Below are 19,530 nucleotides of genomic sequence, written 5' to 3'. Positions count from 1 at the left end.
AGTTCTTAAAGTAATGATGGACTGTTGTTTCTCTTTACTTAGCTGATTGGTTCTTGCCATAATATGAATTCTAACAGTTGTCAAATAGGGCTGTGAGCTGTGTACCAACCTGACTTCTGCACAACACAGCTGATGGTCCCAACCCCATTAAGGAGGCAAGAAATTCCACAAATGAACCCTGACCAGGCACACCTGTGAAGTGAAAACCATTTCAGGTAACTACATAATGAAGCTCATTGAGAGAAGGCCGAGGGTTTCCAGCACTGTCAACAAAGCAAAGGGTGGCTACTTTGAGGAATCTAATATATAAATATATTTAGAGTTATTGTTATTTCAATATATCTTGTTTCATATAATCTATCTATCTATCTATCTATCTATCTATTCTTCTCTGTAAATGTAGATATTTTGTGTATTCTAAAATGCCTTTATACTTTGAATATACCCTAACCATAGCTTCTCTGTCTGGTTTGATCACTGGTTAACATATAGTTGCAGCAACATTAGCTTATATTTGTTAGCTGCTTGACTGTAACTACATTCTCTGGCAACTTCTGAGAAAATCATGAACATTTGGCCCAACTTACAGCATTTGATTTTCAGCCACTCCAAAACAAACCCACAACCATAAACCCATAAACTTGTGATTTTTAAACTATGAGCTTCTGGCTAACCACTTACCAACAAGGTTCATATTTATATACCCATGACAGAGCTGGAGAGTAATTAGCATCTCACTGATGTCATGTCCACAGTATAACCACAGCATGTATTTTGGTTTGACTCAGAAGGGGAAAAAGAATGAAGCCTCATTACACATGTGCTGTTCTCCAGGCTTTCTGAAGTTTTTCAAAGTTTTTCTTTGGTTCTTTTTTCGCTCGTTTTCTGTCCAGTCCTTGTACCTGACCATTTCAGATGAATGTTTGGTTTGGTTTCTTAAGGCACCACATACTGACCTGTGGATCTGTCATGAAAAAAAATGCAATAAATTCAATGGATGAACCAGTGTTGTGTCACTCAAAGAACCAATTTTAAATAATATCAGTTGGCCTTTGGCAGCACGGTACAGCAGTGGTTAGCACTATTGCTTCATAGCAAGAATGTCCTGGGTTCAAATCCACCATCTGGCCTGGGCCCTCTGTGTGGAGTGTGCATGCTTTTGTGTTTACGTGGGTTCTCTCCGGGTATTCTGGCTTCCTCCCAAGACATGCGGTGAGCGGGGTTAGATTAATTCTAAATTGCTAATAAGTGTGAATGGTTGGCCCTAGCGATCTGTTCAGGGTGTACCCTAGGTGGGATAGGATAGATAGATAGCTCTACAGGCACTTTGTTGTTAACAGTCTGTCGCAAAAAACACAGTTTGTTCCAATTTTTTTAGTTGAAGGTACAGAAACTGCCAAAGACAGTACAAACTGTACTTTTACACCAACAAGGTGGTTCCCAAATCTCTGCATTGTGTCCAGTGTGTCATTAAAAAAAACTTGGAGGAAACTGTACAAGTAGAAGTGACAGACATAAAAACTACGCAGATGAACAGTATCTGAAAGTCATGACTTTAAGAAAACGGCAAAATCCAGCAAAGGCCTGGATTTGCTGGACCTGCGAGATCCAGCTGACCCATCCAAGTAATCCATCTACTGTTCACTGAAGCCTCATCAGAAATGGTCACAGTGGAAGGGTGGCTGTCAAGAAACCATTCATAAGGAAGAGAAACAGGGAGAAAAGGGTGAGGTATGCCAAGTTTATAAGAACTGGACTGATATCGGTGGCAACAGGTCTGATGGAATGAAGACTACAAGAAAATTACAAGAAAGCTTGTCTAAGAGTTTAGACTGGGTTAAAGAATAAAGGTTGTCACACCAAATAATAACTTTCAAGCCTGTTAGAACTGTACAAGCTCTGTTTTTGCCTTCTGTACTGTGTTGCCATGCATGTTTAAATCAATAGATTTATAGTCAATAAATGACTGCACCTACTTCCCATTTTCCTAGCAAAACCTCAAGACCTTTTGTACTACAATTTTTAAAATCATAAAAATTTCTATATACTATAAACATTTCTGCAATATTAAACAATAAAAAGTATAATGTAATGTTATATAAAACTACATTTCTACAAACTGAACTCTGATTACACAACCTCATCAGATCATGGGTGCTTTTTAAAGTTCTGTATAAGTGTTAATAAGAAAGGCGACACACTTAAACACACTTAAATCATTTTATTAATCTCACGTTGTGCAAAGCCGGGTCCTTTCTATTACACTTTTCAAACATTCCATTCCAACACACTCATATATACTACTAGAACCTTCTTTCTACCTACTACTTTTATTGCATAAATTCTGTGCCCTTTCCCACCACAAACTTTTAGTACTGTACATTGGAAATATGGCTAGGATTGTTAGTATAATTACTTGGACGCATTATGTGACAAAAATCTAAGGCACTAGAAGTCATAGACGATGGTCCGCATATTCTGCTAAAGCACACATAATTCTAGGACGATGACGATGACAAACGAGATATTCAGGAGAGGCTTTTTCTGCTCAACGAATAGATGTGACATCACATGGGAAATACAAAACGGGAGCACGGGTTTCATCTCTTCTTTCATAGCCAGAACCCAGGTGCTCATGTATGGATACTCTGTATTAAAAATGAGCCTCAACACAGTTCAGTCTGTCTCATGATATAAAATCTGATAGGCACAGTTATGTCCTAGTGTGGCTAATCTCCAGTTGGGATCAAGATCCATGTACACATGTACAGCAAAGCCTGAGAAGGAGCAACAGGTGGTATCCCACAGCGGAAGTCACCTCACCTGTTTGAACTTTTGAGCCATCACGGCCGATATGTTTTGATAACATCTTTGATGGGCCTCCGGCATATCGGACAGCAGGCATTAATCTGTCTTTTCAACTTGAGCCCGCAGTCATTGCACAGGCACATGTGTCCGCAGGTGTAGATAACTGTGTCGACCTCTTGGTCAAAACAAACGGTGCATTCTCCGTTTTTTCCTGCAGAGGGCAGTTCTGAGGCAGTGAGAGCCGGAGAGGTGGGAGGACTGAGAGGCGAGCTGGGAGCAGTCACTGGAGAAAAAGCAAGAAAACATATGTGGGTATTTTAAAAAAGAGCAGACATGGGTGCATGCAGACAGATACCTTTTGGTCATGTTGTTATAGGAAGAAAAGTCCAGGTTCAGATCAGCACTACTACTGCTTTTATACATTTGTGAATGAGTTAGTTTTATGTCTACTTTTACATGCCTATTTAATTTATGAGCCAATCTTAATCTGAGACCTAAATATTTGCTAAATTATCAATGCTTAATACAGCAGCAGAGTTTACTGGGGCTTAATCAACTGATTGTTGGTTATACATAATACAAGAACCCACACAAACCCATATTACAGTGATCTTGAGAGGGTTTCTATATACATTGTAGCCTTGGGTATGTTGTCAACATTTGGCAACTTACCCAGAGAGCATTCAGAGGCAGAGGAGGATCTGTTGACACTGAATGCCAGGTCTGAGTCACTGTCATCTGGGCTGCTGCTCTGTGAAGTGGTGGGGGATGTAGAAGGAGGACTGGACTGCAGTGTTCCTGTGTCGCAAATATAAATACACATGAACAAACTCCATATAATGTAGTGGCTTTTAAAGGTGAGCTGTGTAGCTGGTATGTTCTGGGGCAATGTGCCCTTGAAATGTTTGACAGTAACACTAGAGATTTAGGATTTATTCTGACCATGTCTAACCAGTCAGATTAGATATGCACGTGTCCTTCGTGGACTGATTTTTCTTTTTCTTTTAGGAGAAAATCAGGGGATCAGAAACCGTTAAAAATGAGACTAGGAAAGAGAGGTCACAGCTCAAGGCTGAACAAGCTCACATAGACGTAAACTATTCAAATGCCTTCAAATTCCTTCAGCCTGGGAAAAAATGAATTGTAGGGGCTAGAATAGACTTTCATTATTTTAGTACTAAAGCAAAACATTTTACGGAAATATGCTCATTTGTTTTGTGTCAAAGAGATGAATATGAAGATTGATGCCACTCTTGTTCTGTACATTACATAAGCTTGTCTCCACATATACAGAACTGCATGCCACAGACAGTATCACTGTGCACAGAAGAAGGTATCCCACACTCATTGTGTTTGGAGATTATAGGGCAGGAACTATAGACTTAGATTCACTTCCCTCTCTGCATGGATTTGTTCATTAGTCTGCTTGTTTCAAGAGACACGTGACTTTAAAAGTTGTTTCCTTTTTAAACTTTAAACATTGAGAGTCAGTGAAACAAGTAAGGGCATGCCGTTGGGGGATTAGCTGGAAATCCACTCAGGCCAAATGAATACGCTTACAAAAAAACAAAACACGGGAAATGACACATGCCCAGGCGTAACCTATTTGCTGAGTGGGAAAACAACAGGCAACTTCTCAGTCATGACTGAACAAGAGGAATTTTGATCACATGATATCTCAATTATTTTTGTGCCTTCTCTTTAATGCAGTTTTTTACATAATGTAAACAAGTTTATAAAAGAATCAGACCAAAAATTGTTAGGTAAACTAAATCAAAGCTAGAGTGTACCAAAGAGTCTTTTTGTCTTTGATTACAATAGATGTGTCTTTTGCTAGTAGCAGCTAATATAAAACTGACAAGCTTAGCAGGTGGCTATCTGCTACACTGCACTTGTAAATGGAGTCCTTAACCATTTTTTGGAGTTGCTGTTGATGTTTTGTGACACAGTTTTAATGCAAATTCCTCACTGACAATATGCCCAGCTGTGGAGTTATTTGTGCATGTGAACAAGACTTAAAAATTAATTATGGAGTTCCACAGGGTTGTGCGCTGGGACCACTACTTTTTATGTTGTGAGTGCTTCCTTGAGGCAATATTATTAGAATATATGGCATATATTTTCTTTGCTTAATAGACGATACCTGGTTTTATTTATGTGTGACGTCAGATGACAAATCAAATAAATTAGTTAATCAACAGGCGCATTTTAAATACGTAAAGGACTGGATGTCATGTAATTTTCTTCTCCTAGATTCAGACAAAATTGAGTCTATCTTTGTCCTTCTGCGTGCGCATTAAACAAATATGTATGACTGCTTTCATTCATATGCACAATATCTCTAAAATTAGAAACACCGTCTCTTAGAGTGATGCTGAAAAACCTAATTCTTGCACTCATTACTTCTAGGCTGAATTGTTATATTTCATTACAATCTGACTGTTTTGAAAGTTCACTGAAAAACCTTCAGTTGATAAGAATACTGCAGCAAGAGTACTAACAGGGACGAGAAAGAGAGATCATATTTCTCCGATATTGGTTTCTCTTCGCTTGCTTCAAGTTAAACTGAGAATTGAAGTTAAAACTCATCTCCTTACATACAAAACTTTTAAAAATCAGGCCTCATCATATGTTGAAGACCTCATGATACCATTTTATCCTAATAGAGCAGTTCCCCTCAGAGGGAAGGCTTATTTATGGTTCCTAGAGCTTCTAAAAGTAGAATAAGAGGCAGCATTTTCAGCTATCAGGCCCCTGTCCTGTGGTACCAGCTCCTAGTTTGGATTCAGGCAACAGGCACCCTGTTTAGTTTTAAGATTAGGCTTAAAACTTTCGTTTATAATAAAGCTTTGAGTTTGGGCTGAATCAGGTGACTCTGAATCATCCCTTAGTTATGCTGCTATAAGCTCAGGATGTTGGAGCTATTCTCCTCCACTCCCCATGTGTTTATACACCAGTGCTGTATGTCATTAAATCTTGTCTTCTCTCTCCAAAGTGTGTTTTTAGTCCTGTCTCCCTATGCTGTCTTTTTTTTCTTTCAACTCAACCCCAACGAGGCATGGCAGATAGCTGCCACTCCCTAAGCTTGGTTCTTCCTGTTAAAAGAGAGTTTTTTCCTTCCCACTGTTGCCAACAGCCGACTGATTATTAGAATTCTGTCTCTAATATTGTAGGGTCTTTACCTTACAATAGTGCCTTAAGGTGACTGTTGTTAAGATCCATAGACATATGGGTATACCTTGCTCACCAAGCTTGCTAATATTAGCTGATAACTTCTAACTTAAAATAATTTATTTCATCTAACCCTGGGTACTGCTAAAGTCAGGGCTGCAAATGCATGCTGGCAAACAAACTGGTGAAGTTGTGGTGGGCAAGTCCCTACAGTCTATGGTAATGTAGTCTGAAACTGGCAGCCTCAAAGGGATGAGGAGTAAGCTACAGAGGTCTGGCAACTTCTTTCAAACTCCTTACCCTTAGATATTTATTTCATCTTCATGCTAGTAGCCCTTAGCCTTGAATGACACTGACTCAAGTGACATCAATTGAGGCACATTACGAAACACTGCAATCTGTTTTATGTAATGCAGTGATATTACCTAAGACCTGTAACTTTTTTATTTAGTACTTTTTGTTTTTCTTTCTGGTTTTCCTTCTGATCTAATTGGATTAATTACCTTAATAAAATTCAAGGACATTGGGAATTACAGTGAAAAAGGAATAATAAATATCGGGGTTTGATTCTTGATATTGACTGTGTGCTGCTTTAAATACACGTACCAAGTATCCTGAGTCTGTTAACAGCCCCATGCAGGGTGAAAAAGGCCCACAGGACCTGAGAGGAGTCCACACAGATCAGCCTGCCACGTCCCACTCCGTTCACCCCGTGGTGCACCTCTCCACTGGGCAGCAGACTGAAGCTGAGCACGTCTCCAGAGCAAGGCATCGGGAAGACCCGGTGCACCACCCAATACTCTTTGCGGTCCAGAAGAACTTCAGGGTCTGCTGGCAGGTCCCCAGCATGTAGATTAGCTGGGTCGCAGGATGTTAAACCAAATGACAACGCCCCAAAGTATGGCAGGCCCAGGTGGCCAACCTCCACGTACAAAGTCTCACCCACGTGAAAGGGCCGGTCAGTGAACACCAGAGTCCGACTGCTGTCCAGAAAATGAATGCAAGCAGCTGAACGGTCTGCAGAGAGTATTACATCAGAGCCACGGATGAGGTGAAAGTGCAAATCATTGTCCAGAGGAGAAGAGAGACCCCGGACCACCCTTGGGACAATGAATCCAGTGGAAGCAGATGAGGATGATGTGGAGGAGGAAGAGGTGGAGGAGCAGCAGGGGATGAGCTGAGTGTAGTTATTGAGCTGGAGGTTGGCCATCTTGGCAGCAGCCGCCTGGTTGTTTTCCAACTGATTGTTGCTGTAATTGGCTGAATCGTGGCTACTCTGGGGGAGATAGGCACTCAGACGGGCCGCACTCAGGCAGCTGGATCCCACACTCTCAGCAAACGTGCTGTCTGTGGTGGAAAATATGGAAAAGCAAGTACGTGACTTGGACATAGAATTACATGATCCTTCCCAGATAAGCTCAGGTCACTTCCTTTCTTGGTGTTCCTTTTCTCTTTGTTCTAGGAATGCCTTTTCATAGTAAAACTATGACATGAAAGCAGTAAGCCCTGGGATCCTATTTGTGTTGCTGCAGACACTTTGATGTCTTTGCAATGTGCTTTTTTGGTTGTTGTTTTTGGTGAGGTAAGCACCCAATAATTGATCTGATTATCACATACTGTGGGAATTCTTATAGGAAAACAATGGTAACAAGGCTCTTAATACAAGTTTGACTTTTTCAGTTGTTTTCTTTCAAGCAATATATGCTTCAAAATAAAACAACAGAAAATAATTAGATTTAAGATTTTGAAATCATGCAATAATTGGTATTTTAGCTATAAAGAGAACAAACAAAAAATAATAACAAATAAATGGACCTGTTTCAGACACATTGCTCATTAATTAACAACTATGAAAAGTAGTACATTAAGGTTTTTGATGATTTCCTGTATTTTTTAGCAGTGCAAAGCAATTCTCGCCTTGAGCATTGTGGTAAAAAAAGACAGAGGAAAAAAAGACGTGTTGGCATATATGACATTTCTGCAAAAACACTTCTGTCTATCCGTGGTGGTATTTAATGCTTATTCTTACCGTTGCTGACAGCAAGCAGCTTTGAAATAAGAAATCAAACATGACTTTCACACAGTAAGCAACAACAGTTTGCTGACTTCCTTTCTGATAAATCCTCTTGACGGACACTCCAAAGAGAGCTAGACTAAGCATCTGTGCTTAGAGCCCTTCATACGCCGCTCTTGTTATGATGTTTGTTGTGCCGTTAAATAAACCTTCCCTCTCAGAACAAATAAGCTCTGTTGGTCCTGAGCTCGTGTGTCATTCAATATTTTATTTGCCTCCCTATTTCATTTCCTTTCTTTACCATCATGTGCTCTCTAAACGGCCGCAGTCCATGCAGAGAATCCACAGCACAGCTGAAATTGTCTGTTTTAGAGACTGATATAAACAAGTCTGCCGCTAGTAGTCCTCCTTTGACTTATGATGCATTCCTTTATTACTATTTCTAGTGATGCAGGAACAGTTGAGCACACTGGCCCCTTACCAAAGCTCCTGGGATCTGCCGACTTGACCAAACAAGGCCAGAGCTCCTGTCAGACTGAAGATAAACACACCCAGTACATATGAGAGGGAAGCGCGGGGGAAAGGGTGATGGAAATGATGGCAGAGTCAAGGGAGAATGTAATAAAGTGCAGGAAACTGATAGTAAGAAAGTGTTAAAGGAGGAGAAGAAGAGTGGTTTGAAGTGCTCAGGCTGAACCGACTACTCACTACAAACTGACTACTCCTACAAACTCATCCTGTGGTGCTGCAGGGCTTTGTAGAACTCCCAAGAAGCTGCTTGAATTTGCTGTGAATATGTTAAAACCATAAAAATATGTCACTGCAGTTAAAGCGTTCTAGCTGACTGATGAAGCTGAGTAAAGTTATTTTCATCCTTTTCCAAAAAGTTCGCGGCTCGCCTCACTCAGCTGCAGTCCCAACAAAAAACATAAGCTTACCAAGCAGTGTGACCTCCTGAGTGATGCCGTAGATATCTATGATGGCCCACAGTGGACAGCCGATGCTGAGTCCACAGTGAAAGAGGATGGGCTCGCCTTCGTTGATGCTATAGAAAACTCTTCCATGGCGATCAGCCCAGAAAGCCAAAATGTTGTCCTTCAGGGCCAGTCTTTCAGGCAGAGCCTTGGCCCAGTAACCGGGCCGAGTCACCAGGTCTGGGCAAGCATACTTGGGGATATCAGCAGCAGCTAATTCACTGGGATCCAAGCTAGTAAAACCAAAACGTAAAGCTCCACTCCATCCAGTGTGCACACCAGTCAAGCGAAGACGCACCTGAATGACACAGTGAAGCAACCTTTTACTTTGATTCTTTAAATTAATACCTCCTTAAAAAGTCTCAAAACTAATTAAAGAAAGTAAACAAACCTTTTCATAAAGGTGCACAGGCCGATGGCTGAAAGTGATGCCGTTGCAGAAACTGTTCTTACGGGTGGCACGCCGAAGCTGCCCATCCAGCCTGATGTTCTTGCCTTTAGCGTGTGGGTGAAAGCGAGGTGACTCCATGTTGATACTGACTGGGGGAGCAGATGTTCTTCTCTCAACAGCTGCCCCATTGTTAGGCAGGGTGTAGTACTGCCGAGTAGCCACCGGGCGGGGTTGCAGAGTTGTATCTACTAGTGGAGAAAAGAGGTACAATAGAGAAGAAAGGCAATAAAGAGCCTGCTAATTATATGTATATAGCTGGTTTAGAGGTCAGAGGTAAGCCCAAAGTTGCATACTTTATTCCCCATAATAAGTTTTTAAAAACTCTCTGCTCTTCCCAACAAGGAGTTTCTTTTAGCATGTAGTTCATATTTACAGTATAAAAAGGCAAACTGTCCCAAATCAGTCATCTAACCACATCCGTAAGGGGTATTTATATCTCAAAATGAAATACTGTAAATTTAGTCAAAACCATGTCCACGCAACACCGGGAAACATAAAAAGTAGTGGGCTTGGCTAAAAGTAACATAAACACACACACACGTATCTATATATAGATATGTATAGATAGATACGTGTGTGTGTGTGTGTGTGTGTATATGCACACACATATATTAGAGAGAGAGGAAGAGAGAGAGAATAATAAAAATCATTTTAAGATTTCCTCCTATTTATGAGGTACACACATCTGTGGCCTAAAATCCCTGAATAGCGCCTTTGATTCTTCCACAGTTATCTTCAGAAGTGGTGGATGAATCACACAGTGCCTAGTCAGTATAGAAATACCCAAATAAAAAAAGCTTAATCTTTGATCTCATCTTCATAGAAGTCAATGCCCTTCTGGGGAAAGGAATTTCTTTATGAGCAAAACAAATTAACAATGTTCAGGAATCAAACAGGACAAACCATAAAGTAGCTTAAGAGAGAGCTGGGGGGCGCTTGGGTTAACTATTAAATGGCATTAAAGCTTTAGATTATTGTTTAAGGTATAGATTAGCTCAGATTCAATTTTCAAAGGGATGCTGGGTTTCTACACTCCACCGGGGCCGCAGAGTGATTACATTTGTTTAAAATTCACAGTGAAAAAGACAATAACTCAGTGAAATGTTCCACAGTACATTTCCTAAATTAGACATTATCACTGATTATATTCTAAACTATGAAGCAGCAGCAAGAACATCTGTAACATCTCAAATGATGTGCTGGTGCCCCTTCCCTTTCCACTCTAGGAATTTAGCTTTTGAAAGAGTAAAATATACTTTGGTCAAATGGAGTTGGCCAGACTATGTTGGGGCTTAGCCTAAAGGCCTTCAGCTCATCTGCCTTGCTGACAGAGTGACATAGTGGGAGTCTGCAGTTAAAGGACCAAGCCTGATATAGACACTTGTTTGCCATTATTAGATGAAAGGCATAGCACAACAGGTCATGCAGCAAGGGACAGCTCACAGCAAGGTCTGTGTTAGCCCTAGCTGGTTTCTCTCTCTCATGAATACACATTACATTGGCACCACAGAGATCACTGGGGACTTATTTCTGAAAAATAAGTCCCCAGTGATCTTTCAAAATGTCAGTATGCCATTTAGTAAACCTGCCACCATTTGGCAGAGTCATCTTTGAAACATCTTTTAACAAGCGAATCCTCTGCTGAGCATTCACTCTAGTTGTTCATTCCTACCATCTGAAACAATCCACACCAAAACTACTTTCCTAGTGTTAGAATGAGGTCATAGCTTTGATCCATTGGATCAGTGCATGGTATTCTATGGCCTTCATAGCCGCCAGATTTCAACCCAACTCAGCGGCTGTAAGACCTTTTGGACCAGGATGTTAAACAACGCAGTCCACTGTCCTAATCACGACACCATGTGGGGGAATATATTTAAAAAATGTTCATCAGTCCCTCTAGAAGACAGGCACAATGGGTCACTGCGAGGTATTCTATGGCCTTCATAGCTGCCAGAAATAAACCCAAGAGAACAGCTATAGGACCTTTTGGACGAGCGCATTAAAAAATGCTGTCCACTTTCCTGTTCTGGCTGATTCTGTCCACTGGTTATTCCTTCAATCTGTCACTCATTTCTAAGTCATCTGCAGCTTTCTGGAAAGAAGCTTAAATTAAGATTCAAAATCAGAAATCTGTGCTATCTAATCTGAGCTGGAGCCATTTTACAGTGAACAAAGTCCAGGCAGCTGATCAGAAATTGTTTTGTTTTTTTTAGTTCAGCTAATGTGGTGGTGGAGGTTATTGCCGTCAGACAAATTCCTTGCATACAGCATATTCAGTATCTGCTACCGTACATGAATCAGTTGGCTTTAGAGAAGAGTTGGGGCATGGGAACGTTGTCTTGCTCTTGATGAATAGAAAAAAGCGCAAATAAATGCAATCATAAGACTTCACAAGACAAACTGCCGTGCCAAAGAGAGCTTTTTGATAGTAAATCTGATTATGTGTATTCGTCAGAGTTATCTTTGGCCACGAGATGATCGGGCTCTTTAGTCACTCATATGTCTCAGATGTATGTGTTCATCACATTGTAAATGATTCAGTGAGCAAAACAATGTGGATTTTAAGGGAATTTCCTGGTAATCACCTCTAAAGCCAACAAAATAACTGAGAAGATATACTCTGTGATATGGATTGCATAAATGCAGATATTTGATTAAAACATTAATAGGATCCAGGCTGCTCCTGTTTTTCTATGACTAAACATTCTCAGGCCAAACCCCACTTCAGCTGCTCTGGCAGCAACCACATCGTTTAGCCAGTGAGTGGGTCTGTTGGGGGCGTGAGAGGGTGACAGACATTAAATCAAAGTGATATGTGGAACTGATTATCAAGTAATGTGCTCTAGGTGTCACCATAAAGTGGCTCAGAAGGAGGCATTCTGAGAGCTCATTACAGCAGCTTTATTCAAAAACTAGGGGCTGACAATCAACCCACATGCAAATCACTGGCAATCACTTGAGACTGTACTTTACATAAAACACCTCTGATACTCGGAGATACTGGAAACGATCAGCAGCAAATATAGTTGCATATATTAAGAATGTGGCCTAGTTTCATATTTGTTCAGTTACTGTTTGTGGTGATTTTTCTTGTTTTGCTTCTTGATGTGTCCTTATAGTGCATGCCCTTGGTGATTTTAGTCTGTAATCATACTAGAATCTAAGGCAAATAAACAGCCAGATATTTGCTGTTAGAGCCACACATAAAGAGAAAAAAAGGAAACGGGAAGTAAAAAGGGGAAAAAAAGCTAAATCCTTGTTTATCATAGCAATGATGACACTAAAAAATGAAAAAAATAAATAAAACGCTTAAAATTTAAATCAATTTAATGTGCAAAGTGTTGTATGTTCAACTAATTTGCAAACAGAAATATAACTGAGGGCAGGTTACCCACTTCGTCACTGTATGTTCTGTAGTTATTTATGAGCTAAATAACTGCCATATTATTTATGTAGCTACAGTTTATTAATGCCCAAGCATCAGATCCCCAGCATTAGCTTAAATAGTCACTTTTCTGACTATTTTCGATGCTAATGCTCTCAAAATTTTGAGGCCACATCCCTTCGTATAAACCTCGTAAATGATGCCTTCAAAGTGATTATGAGGAGAAACGCGACTGCTGCTGCTGGAGCGCTCGCTTGGACTCGCTCCCTGGGAATCACGCTCTGCGCCCCCGTGATGGGAAGCGCGTCTGTACGCAGAGCGAACACAAGTAGGACAAGCCATGTGTATCACTGGGTATCAAACCGTTCCGCACAGACACCCTATCTTGTGTAAACATTACCAGCCTCGTTAATGATAAATCAGTAATGAGCCTCACCTATCAAAGGTTTAGGTGTTGAATTTCCCATTATATCCAGAAATTTCTCGCGCCGGCTGACAACTTAATCCCGATTGCAGTGCTTCTCTGTCCATCCATGTATCACGGGTCTGCTGAGTATTTGCCTGGACCTGCTTCAGTCTTTAGTATCAGTGCCTTCCGATCGCTCTGTACCTCCCCGCTGGACCACTGACACGCTCTTCTTAATGTCAACAGCTAGCGCTGCGACAGGCAGATACCTCCAACTGGCGCACGGCAGCCCCCTCCTTTCTTTAGTACGGGCTCCCCTCTGCACGACTTTAAAGACACAGCGAGCATAGATTCCCCCCCCCCCCCCCCCTTCAAAAACATCTCAGAGCCTCTTAATAATTAATCGTGATTTAATCACTGCTATAATGAAGCCCCGTGGGCGTGTAGCCTTTAAGACAAACAGTATGTTTGATAGAGATGCAAAAGGAGAGTCTGTTGAGATATTTGCATATAATAACTGCATGCTGGAAAGTTTGGCAACGATAAAATGACTCCATCATGGCTGTTTAACGGATGTGGTGGTAGTAGTGGCAGGGGGTGGTGGTGAATTAATCTACATAAAGTTAACAGATAGATTGATAGATAGCAAAACTGTAAATCACACAACCCTAAAGCAATATACACACTAATGGCAGGGGGAGCGACCCAGATTTTATCACTCACTCATAGAGTGCACGGCAGATAAGGATTCCACACTTTTGATAAAAGTCCAAGCATTGTATGAGGAAATCCCCTTTTTCCCCACCCTATCCTCTGTCCTCCCACAGCCTTGACTGCTGTGCTTCTCTCAAGCTGTTTCCTGTCTTCTGGACCGCACTGCTCTCTGAGGAGCCATGGCCTGCAGGGCTTGTAGGAATCAGACCATCAGTGAAGGGGGAGCTGGGAAAGCATGAGCATTACAGAAGCCCGAGGTGCAGCAGCAGCAGCAGCAGCAGCAATGTGACAAATATCATGAACAGAATCTGGTCTTGAAGAAATGGAAATGCATGAATATTTATGCTCGCAAATGATACTTCCTAGACGTCACCATCATGGCAGTGACTAATTGGAAAGCATATGGCAGAATTAGGTGGTTCGTGTGTGCGGGTTGACTGTGCTGACATGATCCAATTTGCAAAGGGATGGGGGGGGAGAAGTGCTGCTGGTTTCTGGTAGATGACAACATGGTCATATTTGATCTAACTCAATCTGAGGGCAAGCAAGCCTTGTGTGAGATGGTGTTTGGGTGAAGGCAGACTGTAACTAAATATAACTCAAAGACAAAAGCATTTGTTTCTTGCTCCTCAATGCTGTTTGTTTTAGCAGGATATGGTGGCTCCTTATAAGCGCCTTGGTGAATGGTGTGGGGGGTGAAGCGAAGCAGAAGTGAAATTCCCCCTGCCCTCACCCTTGCCTCCAAAAGAAAGAGTTGCTACAGCAAAGGGATTAACAAAGGAAGTGAATATGAGGCTGCAATGAGTTCTGCAATCAAGTTTAACTGTAAACACAACAGAGCTACAGTAACAAGTGTTGCTGCTTCCCCCTGATGCTTGATGTACTGTGTGAGTGCAGACTACGGGGTGTTAATGAAAGCATCATGATTACTAGGCTCACTTTCCTCCAAAGAAAAAGAACTGTACTTTTTTAGGATCGTTTTTTGCACAATCATTGCAGAAACAGTGGGGCATCTGCACAAATATTCAGCGCCACTGTGCGATACTTGGGGAAATACACTTTCTAGAAACTGCCTTCCTAAAAAATGACATCATCAATCTTTCCACACAGGGCCCTAATACAAATGGATGATAAATTATAGGGAAAAAACAACAAAGTGTCTTAGTAGGTGCTGAGCCACCACATCCTGCCAGGATAATTTCAATGAGCCTTGGCACCGACTCTCAACTGGAGGGATTAAACACCGCTCTTGCAAAAGATATTTCCTCATTTGGTGTTTGGATGATCGCAGCGGAGAACGTCATCTGACACATCAGTCTAAAATCTGCCACAGGTGTCCAATTTTGGGTTGACATCTGGTAATTTTGAAGGCCATAAGAAATAATTTACATAACTTTAATGCTCATTAAGTCATGCAGCGACTCCTCGTGTCCTTTTAATGGAAGCATTGTCATCCTCAAAGAGACCACTGACACTGGATAATTAGCCACTGAATAACTGAGAAATGGACCCAAAGCATGTCAGCAAACTGCTTCCCAGAGTATAACAGAGCCATCAGGTCACTGTTTTAACTTGTCACATGCCCCTTCTCAATGTCATATACACCAATGAGGCATAATATAAGGATGTAAATTAGTTAGCTGCAGACCAGTCAGGGTGCCCATGCTGATCTCTGTCCAATTATGATGCATGTGAGCATCATAATTGGACCGTGGAGCAATCGAAGGTGGCCTGGTCTCATGGATGACTTTTTCTTTTACATCATGTGGATGGATGGGTGTTTGTACTTACCTGTGGAACACCTGGCACCAGGATGCATTATGGGAAGAAGACAAGCCAGCAGAGGCAGTGTGATGCTTTGGGTAATGCTCTGCTGGGAAACCTTGGGTCCTGCCATCCATGTGGATGTTATTTATGTGGCAGGATGAATGTTATTTCTCGGTTCAACCCACTTTCGGCCTGGCGCATTAGGGGGGCACTAGTATAAATAGTGGCCATTTGAGCATTCCTGGATCGCTTACCTGTGATCTCCTTTTTGGTCACCTGACTTCCCTTGGTGTTGCAGAGATCATTTGCGGGTTACCCTTCTGAAGCCTCCATCGCGGCTGGTAGGTGTTTAGTCATTGTAGTGCGTACATTACCTTACTTGGTGGTAAACAGGTATTGTTTTTAGGTCGTAGCTGTAGAAGCCTCCTATGAGCCACTCTGCTCATGATTCGTGACGCTGTTTACTCGGTACGTAATTCAGTTTTGTTACGATCTCTGCCTTTTATTGTTCTTTTATAGTAAATACTTATTATGCTTTGCAGGAAGTGTGGTCCTTAGTTTTACAGAACGCTACGCTAACTGAAGTGCTGCTGCTTTGCTTTTACCGTCTGTTCCTGTCGCGAGGTTTCTTTTCCTGCTGCTGCCAGCCTTTTAAAGTGGACAGCGGCGTGGACAGCGGCCATATGCATGTCGGCTGGCATGCACATTGATTGACTGGATGATTAACTTATAGTCGGGCAGACGGCAAGTTGGAGCAATACGGCAATTCCGTCTGCTCCATATTTTAAAGTTTTATTTATGTTGTATGTTTGTTTTTTCCGTTGTTTTGATTTGTAGTTTGGGTTTTTGTTACGCCACTGATGGGAGGCCCTTTTTCTAGCTGCGGATCACCAGTGTGTTCCTGCAGTTGGGCTATCCCCAGCGTGTGCATATTAGTTTTGTTGTAATATATTAAAATCTTCTTTGTTTCTTTTATTCAGATGCGGAGTGCCGACGTGGAGGAGACTAGGGTGCCTTGGTGGTGGGATCCTTTGAGTGTACACACCTGCCTTTCTTAGTTTATTAGTGTGAGTGTGTGATAGTGTGCTGCACTTGTGTCTTGGTGTGTTTTCTCTTCTTTTTTTTGAGTTTGTGCGTGGCATCCCTGCCCCTCCACTGGTAAGCCTCAGCTCTGAATACCTTTTTTAAGCATTTTTGTACATTGATTTCATGATTGTGCTTTTATATGTTGTTTTAAATAATTATTAATAAATTGTCAAACTGTTTTATCATTGAACCTCATCTCTGTACTGAATATAACAAACCTAAGTGCCTTCTTGGTGATCAGTGTTACTTCCAGTATTCTCTGGGTGAAATTCCCAGGGTGGCGTTGTCTTTTAAACTATGAAGAGTATTTACATTATTCCCACCTCGTGCTGCTACACTTATATACTATGTACCTAATCATTGTTTCAGACCATGTACACCCTTTCATGGATGGCTGTGGCCTCTTTCAGCAGAAATGGTTCAGCAAAGGTTCGAAAAGCACAGGAACGAGTTTGAGGTGCTGAATTGTTCTCCAAATTCCCCAGATCTCAATCCAATCCTTCATCTCTCTGGGATGACAAACAAGTCCAATCAACAGAGGCCCAACCTCGCAAGTTGCAGGACTTAAAGGATCTGTTGCTAACATGTTGGTGACAGATACCCCAGCACACCTTCAGGAGTCTAGTGGAGTTCATGTCTCAATGGGTCAGGGCAGTGAATCAAAAGTGAGACCAGGACCATATCAGGCGGGATGTCATAATTTTATGCCCGAGTGGTGTATTTGTATTTAGCGATATACATATTACTTGATTTTGCATACGAGTAAACACACTGTGTATTCCCATAGTGTAGTTTTTAGTGTGCCAGTTACACTCTAACTAAACTATGACCTTCTCCTAATTCTAAAAAATAGATGTGGCTTCTAAAATCAATGAAGCAATATATTTTTGTTAAAGAGCTAAAAAAATAATCTAAACCAAATCAATGTAGTAAAAAAACTGTGGTCCCAAAAGGGGCATAAATCACATTCTCCTTGGTAACAGTGTTATAATTTGACAAAACAGCACTATTACACTTGGAAATGGTTTGGTTTAACTATAAGTTACAAAGTCCTCTAAGGGGTGTAATAATTATAACATGGGTCAAAGAAGAAACTGAGGTGGCATTAACCGAACATCAGATATTAACACGTAAGACTGTTGTTCATTTCCCTATTAACTCAAAGACCACTGTCCAACCTTAATCACGCAAACCTGGCATAAACCACAATTTGGCCCATCAAACAGAAGTGCTTTAACTGGGGGGAGGTGATGTGCTGTTTCACATCAAATTTATTTTAAGCTCTGACTTTCAATTTACACTTTCCTGTGGCACTAAGGAGCAATGCACACTGGCAAGCTTTTGAGATTTTGGTGTGATTAGTGAGTGTGAGGTGTGAACGTGGTTTAATCCAGAGCGGAAAACACCAGCAAAGCCAGCTGAAGCGACATACAGTCCAGAGGAAAAGCTGCATCTTTAGAGCAACGGTGCGCTCTAAAATACATAATAATGCATACGGTCCCCCTTTGGGATATTAAGCATATGTAATGCAGTGATATCAATGGCCCCTACAGCGAATCAAGTTGTTTCCAGAGGAGGAGGGCAGACATGCCTCGTTTGCTCAAGGAAACTTGGCCCGCGGCAGCGCGACTGCTGCCATGCAGAGCAGCGCAGTGACTGGTCCTTGGACAGCAAAGTGTTACATTTGCAGTATTTTAAATCTCTTTAAAGATTCAAAGGCATGTGTAGAAATGCTGAGCAGATGGCTGTTTGGGAAGGTTTGTGTGTGGTGGTCTCAGTATCAGGGGGAGGGCTGCTGTCCAAACCCCAGCCACTGATCTAATGGATGAAGTGAGTCATACCCACCTTCAATGTGAACACAACCATCTCCATCAAACACACATGGGCCAGCACAATAAGCCGCATTCATACAACAATGTTTTTCTGGTCACCTTTTTTGTTTTTGTGCACTGTTTTCTACTACGGTGCATTCACATCTGTTTCCAATGTGTCCTCCTGTCTTTTCATTAGGTCGACTCTTAACGGGCCACTGGAGTCAAGCACCTGCTTTTCAAAAAACGCAGTAAGAGTTCAACTATTACCAAGGCCATTGTGTCAGTAAAAAGCCTCTCACGTAGATGATGAAACACTCAACGTTTAAAAAAAGAAAGAAAGAAAAGGTTTTTTGTTGTGTTTTATAAATCAAAGCAACAGTGCAGCATTTGCCTTTAATTGGAGCCATTTTAGGAGGAGTTCTTGCCATGTGCTTGGTGCCCTCACAGACTGTTTTAATTTGCAAAATCCTCAGATCATAAGACTGAATGCTGTGGTAGTTTCAAGAAGACAAAATGCTTGGTTTCACTTCTGCAATTTCACATTTCAGTAAATTAAAAACCCCACTGGTAGTGAATCACTGACGAGTGGTGTAAATTGAGAAGATGATGCAGTGTAATGCAGTCGTTTTACAATCTGAGCTTTTTAAAAATGATGTTATCTATACATAATTAAAAAAAAAACTAAAACCTAATTATACATATATATGAAGAAAGGGGTGAAAGATGACAGTTAAAGGAATGCAAATCTTGAAAGGTGGGCTACACCTGGCTAAAATCCACAGCTGGAAGTGAAGAGTGGATGACACAGTAATGTTAATAATGGTAAAGGACATAGTAACTGTGGTATGGGGGGGATTTCCTGATTCAATTTCCATTGAGGGAGTCTAAATCATGACATTATGTAACATGTCAGGCCCTAGCTTTAAATGACCTCTGC

At 41.4% G+C, this 19,530-nt stretch overlaps 1 protein-coding gene across 2 annotated transcripts; it reads right to left on the bottom strand.

Annotated features, from left to right (window-relative positions):
- Positions 1 to 2,206: 2,206 nt before the first annotated feature.
- On the bottom strand, positions 2,207 to 13,541 carry neurl1b (neuralized E3 ubiquitin protein ligase 1B). Of its 2 annotated transcripts, none has more exons than XM_084943028.1 (6): positions 13,243 to 13,541; positions 9,359 to 9,603; positions 8,932 to 9,265; positions 6,586 to 7,326; positions 3,481 to 3,606; positions 2,207 to 3,091 (listed from the first exon to the last, which is right to left on the bottom strand). In XM_084943028.1, exons 1-6 carry the CDS (start codon positions 13,271 to 13,273, stop codon positions 2,844 to 2,846), a joined length of 1,725 nt encoding a protein of 574 aa, XP_084799154.1. In that variant the 5' UTR covers positions 13,274 to 13,541; the 3' UTR covers positions 2,207 to 2,843. The 2 variants fall into 2 exon arrangements, with proteins under 2 accessions (XP_084799154.1, XP_084799146.1); XM_084943020.1 differs by having other exon boundaries at positions 9,359 to 9,606; positions 13,243 to 13,540.
- Between the last annotated feature and the right edge of the window lie 5,989 nt (positions 13,542 to 19,530).

The sequence above is a fragment of the Perissodus microlepis genome, chromosome 2, assembly GCF_051167445.1.
Source record: "Perissodus microlepis isolate ML-2025 ecotype Zambia chromosome 2, ASM5116744v1, whole genome shotgun sequence".
NCBI lineage: Eukaryota > Metazoa > Chordata > Actinopteri > Cichliformes > Cichlidae > Perissodus > Perissodus microlepis.
Note: the sequence above shows the minus strand (reverse complement) of the source record. Positions and strands in the feature narration are given on the sequence as shown.

Bases quoted from the DNA above. Each gene is read 5' to 3' on its own strand.
- neurl1b (XM_084943020.1), bottom strand. From the start codon at position 13,273: ATGGGAAATTCAACACCTAAACCTTTGATAG. The intron at 7,327-8,931 runs GTAAGCTTATGT...TTTCCACCACAG, and splicing joins TCAGGAGGTCACACTGCTTG to ACAGCACGTTTGCTGAGAGT. The intron at 3,607-6,585 runs GTACGTGTATTT...TTTGCGACACAG, and splicing joins TAACAGACTCAGGATACTTG to GAACACTGCAGTCCAGTCCT.